The 11,303-nt window shown below is 40.8% G+C and overlaps 1 protein-coding gene across 2 annotated transcripts; it reads right to left on the minus strand.

The window, feature by feature from the left end:
- Positions 1–7,270: 7,270 nt before the first annotated feature.
- Positions 7,271–9,838, minus strand: LOC110695632 (ras-related protein Rab2BV). 2 transcript variants are annotated; one of them, XM_021872841.1, is made up of 3 exons: positions 9,675–9,838; positions 9,334–9,523; positions 7,271–8,162 (listed from the first exon to the last, which is right to left on the minus strand). In XM_021872841.1, exons 2-3 carry the CDS (start codon positions 9,496–9,498, stop codon positions 7,683–7,685), a joined length of 645 nt encoding a protein of 214 aa, XP_021728533.1. In that variant the 5' UTR covers positions 9,499–9,523; positions 9,675–9,838; the 3' UTR covers positions 7,271–7,682. The 2 variants fall into 2 exon arrangements, with proteins under 2 accessions (XP_021728533.1, XP_021728532.1); XM_021872840.1 differs by having other exon boundaries at positions 9,334–9,542.
- Positions 9,839–11,303: the final 1,465 nt, after the last annotated feature.

The following is an 11,303-nucleotide window of genomic DNA, read 5'->3' on the forward strand; positions in this document are numbered from 1 at the left end:
ATGTTCTCTGGGCCATTAGGACGACTGAAAAAGGGGCGACTGGAGAAACTCCATTCCTCCTAACTTATGGTGCGGAAGCTGTTCTTCCAATAGAACACTACGAGCCGACTCTTCGAGTAATGCTATATGACGAAGAGGCAAACTGGGAAGCCATGCGCCTGGCATTAGACTCACTTCCTGAAAGGAGGGGCAATGCTGTCTTGCGCCATGAAATTTACCGCCTGAGAATGACTAGATCATACAACAAAAAAGTACACAGGCGTCCACTCAAAGTGGGGGACTTTGTACTTAGAAAAATGGAAGCAGTCGGAAGGGCTAATGAGTTTGGCAAACTAACTCCCAACTGGGAAGGACCCTACCGAATCTGTGAAGAGGTCAGGGACGGTACCTACCGTCTGGAAACACCAGACGGCCAACCGTTGCCTCGAACTTGGAATGTAGATAATCTTAAGAAATATTTCTTTTGAATGATATAAATAGTCAAGGGCTACTTAATAAAAGTTTGCATACTTAATATTCAATTTTGTACTAAGAGGGGCACGCCTACTAACAAACAGTCGGCTACTCTCCATACTCAGTTTTCATTTTTACTTAAGAGGGGCATGCCTACTGACAAACAGTCGGCTACTCTCCATGTTTAATTTTTATTCTTACTTAAGAGGGGCACGTCGCTTGTTTCACTCAACCGGCTACACTCCCATAATACAGTTCACCAAGAACTATCAAAGGCTCATAGCTAAAATGATCAGACCAGGCGCCAAGCCAACTGATCAAAATATAAAAATTCAATTCGACTTGTCCCAACGTTATAGCAGGCGTCCGACGGCATCCATCCGGATGAAATTCGTCGCAGAGAGCAGCTCCCTTTTTGGGTGGAACATTGTTCTATAAAATCATTACACGTCACCTATACGACTGTCTAACCAAGACAACCACGTGGCCGTTTCCCGGACAAGGATATTTCTCACTTAACTGACTAGTCACGTCAAGCAAGTGTTCGCAGTAACCATCCGGGTCAACCGACCGACTGAACTACTTGGGATAAGAACAGTTGGTATTTTATGAGTTAAAAGCCAACAAACATTGGCGAATAAAGGGGAACGTCCGGTACCCACCGCTTGATACCTCTACTACTCAGTTACTTGGCGACTAGGTAACAATCATGTTTACTTGGTCACTCCTTAAAAATTTAGTATGAAACTAAAAAGGTGTTCATACAGCACCTGTTCACACTAGATTAAATATGGCGGGGAACAGTAGGCCTAGACGGCCTAAAGTCTCTAGCCTAAAAACATGACAAGTAGGAAACCACTTTCCTACTTGGTTAATTTTACAAATGACAGGACCGCCTGCCTAAAGGGGATCCAGTCTTTAAAATGGTCCGAATACCGATTGGATGAATGGCCGACTGATCGTCTACCCTGGAAACAGACAACCAGTCGTCCAGGGGCATAGGCGGCGTGACTAACTATCCGTACCTGTCTGCAACTATCGGCCATGTAAAACAGTCGGTATAGTGTACAATTGGATATCAGAATATTCAATACTTAAACAAATTTGAAGCAAAACAAAAATATTCATTAAAAGGAAGCCGGTCATCAAAGACCGGCAAAATATTCAGAGCCCCGGCCCCCTGGCCGGGTAAATACAAACAAACGGCACGCAAGCCGGGGAAAGAAGACATAAAGCTTATGAAGGGGGCAGATCTTCAATATTAGCAGTTGCCGCCTGGTCAGCACTCTTTTTGCTGGACTCGGCTTCAGCTGCATCCTTCTTCGATGCATTACCCCCAAGCGGCACAAGCGCCACTACCGGCTGCTCCTCCTCCTCCAACGCCTCTTCCTCAGCAGCCGCCAGGATCTCTTGATTATATCTATCAGAACACTGGCGGTACGTTTTTTCCCAGGAGGCAAAGTCGGCATTGGGGAAGAGGCGGCCCCAAGTCATGCGCTGGATTTAAGCAGAGTCTTCCATCATCTCCCGGACCAGCTCTTTCTTTTCTTGCTCGGCCTTTTCCGAGAGCTCCTGAGTAAGACTCTTCTCCTGGGTCACCAGGCGTTCCTTTACGCTCGCCAAGGATTTCTCCAAGGTTTCGTATGAGGACATCTTTTGGCGAAGAGGTCTCAGCTCGGTCTTGAGGTTGTTGATGGTCGCCTCCAGCTCGCTATTCCTCTTCTGGGCCGCCTCTAACTGAGCCCGGATAGCGGCGGTAGCCTGCGCCTGACAATAAAGAATATCAATTGTCAGAACTTCATTTTGGGCAATTTGAAACATTGTCTTATCACAGCCAGAGGCGGCCATAGCTTTTGCAGCCTTTACCTCTTTGTTCTTCCGGTCAAGCGGCTTGCAAAGGTCGTTCACTCGGAGCAGGGCCTAAGTAAAAAGGGGAACAGGCGTCAGTTTCCAAACAAAAAAGAAAACAGGCGTCCTGGAATTCAAATACTCAAAAATATGCTAAGTATATCTCAGCAAGGACCCCTGCAATCCCGTCTAGGTCAAGGGTGCCGACACCCCTGACCGTCTCCCTTTCAGCTGGAGGTACGACCATGATCATAGACTTGGCCACTTCGACCAAGTCAGGCTCCTGAGGGCCGGCTGCATCAAGCATAAACAAACGGATTAGACCTAGTAAAGGAGGGAGCAAGTCTAAAATTTACAAGGACAATTTCATACTTCTAGGTGGCCCAGCTGGAGTTTTAGAAGAAGTGGCCGGCTGTTTCTCAGCCGCCGCATGTTTCCTGGCAGAACCAGGAGAGCTCGCAACAGTCGTCCTCCGGGCCTTGGGGTCCGGCTGTTGGGAAGAAGAAGCTCTTGGAGCGCCCGTCTAAAAAAGAAGAAAAGAGTCAGTATATGCATAAACACAACTCCAAAAAGAGGGTGAAAGGTTCGAAGCCCACCAAGGGTGCCCCCTTGTTGGGGGAGTCGGTTGAAGACTGTTGCATGATAGAGGCCCGCAACATGGCCGCCGCAGTCTTGGAGGCGGTAATTTTGCTCATGGCGTCCGCTGCAAAAACAAATAGCAAAGTTAATAAAAGTCATAACAAGAAATGCACGGAACAACAGAGTATTCGACAAGCCGGCTACCTCTTGAGCACCGACTGCTGAGGCCACAGGCGGCCAAAAAGTACTCGTCGTAGAGCCATTTGAAGCTCGGGACGCAGTGCAGGGGTACTTGCTCTCGTACCCCTGAAGTAGAGTTCACCTTCGACTCTACTTTGAAGAGTCCTTTATCTAGGATCTCTTTCTTAGCCTTGGGGGGAACAGGCGGCATGCTGCGGCCGCCTGCAAGAAGGGGCGGATTCCTGTTCCACCTGTTGAAGCGCTTGTTCAGCTCTGTGTCTGAACTCTCAATGATAAGGAAGGTGCTCTGCCAGTCCTTCCATTTCTTTTCTTTACCTCTCGTCATGAGGTAGCCCCTGTGGCTCGTCAATTGATACCAGCCGGTACCGCCTGCCTTAGGGGTCCGGCTGAGGTAGTTCATGTGGGCGAAAGCCTCGAAGTTGGGCTCCACCCCGTGCAGTTCGCACCCGGTCACATAGCCGAGTACGTTGACCCAGGAGTTCGGGGCTAACTGCCATAACCCCAACTCATACCCATCCAAGATCCGCTGAACAAGCCTTGATGGCCGCCTCGTAGCAGCCAAAGCAGGCGCCATCATAACTGGTACCAGCCGGCCAGACGACTGTGTCTTCTGGATCCGGCACGAACACTAAAAAGTCGGGGCCCATTGTGTGGTTTGCGATAAAGCTCTCCACTTTCTCTTGCATGGCCGTGATCCGGCCCCGAGGTACCGTGCAGTAGTAGGGGGTATTTTGCTCTCAGTGAGAGGCGGATGGCTCCGCCCTATCGTCCCTCTTCTCAACTGCGTGAGAAAGCCTCGCCTCTTGTAGGCGACTGTTTTTCTCTTCTGTGTCCAGAGAAGCATGGCCAGAAGAGCTAGACTCGGATTCGTCCTCTGACGAGTCCGAAGAGGACGACTCCTCCCCTCTCCCGGAGGGGCCCGCCTCCTCTCCTTTAAAAGGAGCAGGAGAGAATGTAGAATTGTCAACTGTAAAATGGGAAGGGGTCACTTTGACTCCTCCCTCAGAACTGTCGGCTTTCAAGCTGCTTTGTTTCACTTCCACATCTGGCGCCTGGTCAGATGTTTCACTAATCGGCACCCTGTGGGAGGAGCCGTCTGAGTTTGAAATCCTGGCAGTCTTTTTTGTTCTGGCCATCATGCTCTGCATAGACACAGATACAGTCGGACTTTGTATAAAAGGCAAAGATGGGTCCAGAAAAGGGCAGGCGGCACTCCTAGTCCTAGATTCAGCCGTCCCTGGTGACCGGCTGATCACTAACCTAGGTCGTGTCGTGTGTTTCCGTGGTGCCATTTCAAAAAAGAATAAAGTAAAGAGAAAATTAAGAGTAAGAATCGACGGTTACCTGAACGAGTGACGATTGATGAAGTTCTGAAAATCCTTTGCAGTCGGCTTGTCAGAGCAGGCGGTAGGCAGAAAGGGTCCAAAATGTCAGAGCAAGTTCAGGGGTCCGAATGTTCTCTCACAAAGTTTTCAAGTGTGAAAATGACCGAAGTCAACACTCCTTTATATAGGCGAAGTGAGAAGGCGAAGGGTCACTTCCAGAATTCAAAATTTTGGCGGGAGAATCTCTCGGCCTCTCGCTGAGTGACACTTGTAGCAGGCCGTCGCCTATTACAGGGGAAAATGATTAGGGGATTTTGCTCCCACCAATCGGAATGCGCCACGTGGGCCAATCAGGTCCTGCCAAGTGTCCCCCTGTTGGACCTCTCAGGGCTTGCCACGTGGCACACGCTTATTCGTCCACCCTGGACTTATTATGTCATGACACGTGGCATACTCCATGCCTAATGGAGAAGCCGGTCACCTAGGCCCAACTTCCGAGGGAAGCCTAATCAGCCCAAGGTTATCCTAAACCTAGATTGGCACGTTTCCCGAGGTTATAAATACCTCCCTTAATCCTCATTAAGGGAGATTACGCAGATTACACACATTAAACACTCTCACCTAGAGAGACCCAATCACTTTAATTTCCGCATTAATTACTCCTTAATCAAGTACTAACCTGACCGTCGGAGGCGGATCTCCAATCATCCGGAGCATCCGTTTGTTTTGCAGGCACAGGCGTCCGGTTCCAGTCTCGGAATTGTAACTCTCCCGCAGGACATCAGAAAACCCCGAAACACTTCCCTTTATTTTTTTGTTCACAAACACACCCCCTAATCTAACCTTAACATCTACAAATTCAACTTCAGCAGCAATTTGTGCATATAATAAAGCACTATCAATTCATGTACACAAAACCAAATGCCTAACTAATCCCCATACCAGAAGTAAACATACAACCATTAACATAATGCAATGTGTTCTACATAGCAGCAATAAACAAATCCCCCAACTAATTGTCCTCCCAACATCATTAAACAATTCAACAAGCAGTAAACAAAGCAGCATTAAAAAAAGCAATGTGTTGTGCATACCAGTAAAAAAACAAATCCCCCAATTCATTGTCCTACCAACATACTTAAAGTATTCAAGAATAATTGACCTACATTTATTAATTCAAGCTACTACACAATGAACCCTAACTTTCCACATATTTGCAATTATACCATCAACAACCAACAGCCTTCAAAAGTAAAGTCAAGGAACAGAATTCATTACCTCTGTCGTCGCCATTGTACACTGCAATTGTGAGGTTCCTTACCTACGCTACTGGTCTCCAACAAACACCCAAATGATGGCCACTTTTCACAATGTACCTCACGTAATCACCCACGAGCAACTCCTTTGCATCACAAACTTAAAGTTAGGGTTTGCAGCAAAAATTAGGGTTTTAATTTTAAGAATGTTTAAGAATTGTTGATAAATTATGAACACACTGAGAGAGCAAAGTAGATTAATGAATTTTTCAGAGAATTTTTGAAGTTAATCAATGAGGAAGCAAATGAAACTAACTTCTGGAAGTTCAACAGTGAGGGAAGTCGAAATACATCGAAAAAAAAGGGAGGGAAATAAATTATGTGGGGCCCAGTGACGGAAATTCCATCGGAATTAACAATTGGGTGGTCATCTGTATGATTAATTAATTTAAGGGGTGGTTAAATATAAATATTTTTTTTTGGGTAGTTAAATTTAAAATGGTCTGTTTTTTGGGTGGTTATTTTCAAATTTTTCTAAAGTTGATGATTGAAATGAAAAAATTAATGCTGCAAATAAGGGAGACTTGAATTTGTCAAGAAAAATAAAGAGATCGTGTAAGAATATTATGAAAATTTCATAATACAACATTGCTTGCATGTCATTGAACCATTATTTTGAAGATATTAAGCACACTCTTGGAAAATAAAATTCTGTAGAGAAGAACTTTATATTTGATGTAAGGATATAAAATTATAATTAGAGTTTGATATTTAGTCTTCTTTATACGAATTATTAATTAACTATCATGCAATAGATAATTTAGTTATACAATTTTTTTAAGCAAATTTTTATTCAAGTAATTTGTGAGATTTAAGTGTAAATGATAACTTTTGCACATTTGAGTAGAATGAATCCAAGTGTAAATGATAACTTATGCACATTTGAGTAGAACGGATCCAAAAGCTAGTTATAATTTTCAAATGCATTACGATGATTCAATAATCATCATATGTTGTGTAGGCTTTTGGCCGAAAATCCCACATATAATTAGTACTCTGAGTTCTACCATGTTGGAAGTCTTAGTAGCCTTGTTATCAGTACAAATTATCTGATTGATCTCAAGGATTTTAACTTACAAAACTATAGCCAGAATGATTTGTAATAGAGAGAAAATCAACAGCAGTCAGTTCTTGGTTTTTGCATTTGGGCTCCTTATTAATATGGCCATGCCATGGTTACATGACTCCGTCACAATGATTTGAAGCACAACTGTGGAAGTGAAGGACTGAATGTCAATAGTTTAACACCATTCACGATTTACTGAAGAAACTGACCTTAGTTTCTGATTCTCAAGCAAAAACTCAAGATGTTCATACACATAGTGACAGTCTAAATCAAACCATTAGAGTGATAATCACCAAACTGAGCATATCAAAGCCAAACTGGGTGGTGATATATATATATAAATATATATATATATAATAGTGAGATTCGAAGAAAACTATACATGCTGTGAGAGTGTGAGGGAATATAGACAAAAATCTTATCAAATTCATTATGTTAATTACTGTCGTTAAATTATAGTACAAAAAGATAACATTAAGAAAAATGTAATTAAGAACTATTACATAGAGGAACCAAAGAATTCAACAAGATATGGTGTTTCCTATTCACTGTAATGGAAAGGTTCTAGTCAAACCTCCAACAATTAAGAGACATATTGACATCAACTCTTGGGGTAGGTCACTACCAGATATTTCCAATCCAAGTGAACAGAAAAGGAACTAATCGACAAATGAATGGGAAACCTCCTGGGCTAATAAGAATAACTCTAGTGTATTTCACTTTCACAAGCTGGTCAATCATCACAACTCAATGATCGAAAGTATTCTACAGAATCCCATCCCCAAAAAAAAATAAAGGTGAAAAAATAAGGGAAAATTTTGGTAAAAGAAAAACAGAGGAGAAAGAGAAAGCCTGATGCTTGCTAGCTATCCTCTTGCACGTCTGACTATCCCTTCAAGTATTACAGCACATTCTCCTCTGATTCCCAGCTGCATCAGCAACATTGATGGTCGTACCTTGACCAGGAAGGTTGCTGGAAGCTTCCTGTGCTGCCAAAGCTTTCTTGCTAATTATATGGTAAATCTCTGTTAGTATTGTTTGGAAAGCCTTCTCGACGTTGACTGCTTCCAATGCCGATGTCTCAAGAAAAGATAGGCCCTCTTTTTCAGCCAATGCATGGCCATCCTCTTCTGCGACGGCTCTCAGATGTTTTAAATCTGACTTGTTTCCAGCCATCATGATGACAATGTTAGAATCTGCGTGGTCTCTTAGTTCACGAAGCCATCTCTGGACATTATCAAATGTTTGTTTCTTGGTTATATCATAGACAAGGAGTGCACCAACAGCTCCTCTGTAGTAAGCACTGGTGATAGCACGGTACCGCTCTTGACCAGCAGTATCCCATATCTGCGCCTTCACAGTCTTTCCTTCTACCTGTTTTTAGTGTGCAAAGGATAAGTCAGTTAGTACTAGCAGCATAATAGATAGTTGACCAAGCTTTCTCATAATCCATCAAGTATTTAGGGGCTCAATGCATAAAACCAACATATAAATGGCAAATTAACTACTAACACAATTGCAGAAGCCTTTAAGACGAGACAATAAGTCTTCAGCAGTATAAACTGAAGAGAAACCCACCCCCATTCCCCCCCCCCCCCAAACACACACAGAGACAACAAAAGGAATAAGACATCCAATGGCTTTCAATGTAAAAATCAACACCCAATGCTCATGTGGCCAATTCATTTCCATGAATCAATGATCTCAGACACCAATATGTGTATTCCTTCAAAAAAAGAATCCTACAATTCAGCTGATCTTCCATAAAAATTATATGCAATGATAGCATACAACTTCAGTACAAGTGAGATTTAAACTACAAGGCCATCGCTTAACAAATCAAGCATTAAGGAATTCCTTCTACCATCCACACAAAAGGGAAGAAGTAGCATAGTTCCTATCAGATATCCAAGAGGAACGGAAAAGAAAAATAACTATGAAAAGCAAAGGAAAACAGATCCAAGACCACGATAGTTCTGAGCCATACACAATCCTCAAACGAGCTTCATCAAAACGGTAAATTTCATTCAATTCAAGCCAGATTCTAAACTCAACCCAAGCATCTAATACCTCAGATAAAAAAAATGTAAACAGTCATAGAACATTAAGGCCTCAATCAAAAGGCATGATTCAAGTACTTAGGCTAATATAACAGCGCCGCAGAATAATCCTATTTGAGTATAATTAATCCAATTAACACCATATGATCTACAACTAGACCTTGAGCTTCAACATTACGATTAAGAGAACCATCATATTCGGACAATCAAAAGGCTCGAAAACCAGACTGCAGTAAATAACAATGAAACATAAAATCGCTCCATCTATCATTTGTAGCATATACCAATCAATAAAACTAGCACATTCAAACGATCAACTATTATAGAGCTTTAACATATGAAATTGAGATCGAATAAATAGAAAAAAAAAAAAAAATACCAATCCAAATCATTATCATTTCCATGCACTTATCAACAACATTATCAATTAAGAAATCAAAAGTAGTATGCAAAATCAACAGATTTTTGGAGAGAAAAAGATTAACCTGAAGAGTACGAGTGGCGAACTCAACACCAATGGTGGATTTAGATTCCAAGCAAAACTCATTCCTCGTAAACCTCGAGAGTATGTTAGATTTACCAACACCAGAATCACCGATCAATACGATCTTGAAGAGGTAATCATATTCGTGATCTACTCTATTCGCCATATTTCCGACGAAGAAATTGAAAACCCTAAAATGCAATCGAAACCCTAATTCAGATCCAATAAACCAAAAAATAAAAAATCAATTAATTACAATGATCACAACAAAAACGGAAGAAAATAGATCGATCTTCAAGGAAAATTAACAAAAAATGGTGGGAAAATGAAAATGAAAATTACCTTAATAGGAGAGCGAAAGAGGGGAAATTGGTAGGAAGGAGTGTTGATGGAGAAGTGGTAGTGCTGGAAATTGAAGGAATTGGGGAAAAGGGAAAGAGAAGAGAGAGAAAGGAGAAAGGAAAAACAGTGAAACGGAGAAAACGATGATAGAAATGAAATGAACCCACTATTTGAAACGGTCTGTTTTGGTGTCCGTAAAAAATTTAATTTTTTCATACAACAAAAACATATCTCTTCATGTTTTAACAAGTGTCACACTTTGACATTTAGCAATTTAATTGACTTAAATAAAATAATTCGTGAGAGGTAAGTGGGGTAGTTAAATTATTACTCGATAAAAAATTATAAAAAAAAAAATAGTAATGGAGTTAATAATTTATTGAAAAGTAATGAATGTGGGAGAAAATAAATAAATAAATAAATAAAGTAAGAGTTGGTTTGGACGGGACCATAAAAAGAGAAACATATAATATTAAAATATACTTCCTCCGTTCTATTAATATTGCAACAAGGATAAAATTATGCATCCCAAAGTTTATGAGACAAATCTAACAAGATCTCATACGACTATATTCTGCTTAACATATATATCATATCCCAAAGCACATTTTTTTTTTTTTTTGAGGTAAGAAAAAAAAATTAGGAGACCAACATTATAAGGGAACTTTTGATACGTCAAATAGAATTAAACTAATATCATTAATTAAATGACCAACATTAGACATCCAATCAGATGTCGAATGCTCCAACTTTCAAAATTGTTGAAGAAAAGACGCATGCCTGCAATAATATGATTAATATGTCGCGAGGTCACCCATAAATTTTTAATTGAGTTCATAGTCATGAGATTGTCGCCTTCAATATAGATGTTGTTATATGTTGTTATTTTGTTCAATCGCAAGAAGGACGCCCTTGTAGAGCTAGAGTAGATACTTTAGCTATGAAAATGTAGTGTTACCAAAGTTAAAACTACGATTGCATTAATTTTCGATTTGTAGTCTCGAATGATGATTCATGTTACTGCTTACCAAGTTGTTGAAGTTGAGTTTAGAAGAATTTGTAGGTAGTACCTCCTAGCCTTCTAGACAACCAAGATTGAGTTTGTTGCATGATTAAACATGTGCTGTAAGTAGAATCTCGAGAGTGGAGATCTTATGGAGTGAGAGTTATTGGTCGTCAGAATTCTATATGTCACTCATTGAATACATATTGTCCTCGATGGTAGATCCCTTAATCCCTTGTCCATAATTTACCACAAAAAATACTACGTATAAAAACGCGTGATTTAGTCTGAGGGAGGCAATTTCATACACGAGACATATATATACAAAAAAGTGTATTATCGTATATATAACTATTTTTTAATAAATATGGAAATGTCACTATGTTGCCTACATGCCGTACAAGTTAATAATCATGAAAGTCATTTTTAAGGCTATGTTTTTCGCACTAGATATTTACTGAACTTAAATCATTTTTGTTGAACAAAAGTTTTTTTAACTGAAATTAAATTATTTTGCTAAACTTAAAATATTTTTACTACACCTTTATGTTTAGGAAATTTTGACTTTTACCACCTCCAAAAAACCACTCATTGGCTTTTAACACCTACATAAAAAAAGTTTTATT

The sequence above is a fragment of the Chenopodium quinoa genome, unplaced genomic scaffold (genome assembly GCF_001683475.1).
Source record: "Chenopodium quinoa cultivar QQ74 unplaced genomic scaffold, ASM168347v1, whole genome shotgun sequence".
NCBI lineage: Eukaryota > Viridiplantae > Streptophyta > Magnoliopsida > Caryophyllales > Amaranthaceae > Chenopodium > Chenopodium quinoa.

Excerpts from the sequence above, each read along its gene's own strand:
- LOC110695632 (XM_021872841.1), bottom strand. The coding sequence starts at position 9,498 with ATGGCGAATAGAGTAGATCACGAATATGATTACCTCTTCAAGATCGTA. Across the intron at positions 8,163-9,333 it reads TCGCCACTCGTACTCTTCAG|GTAGAAGGAAAGACTGTGAA; the intron begins GTTAATCTTTTT and ends CACTAAAAACAG.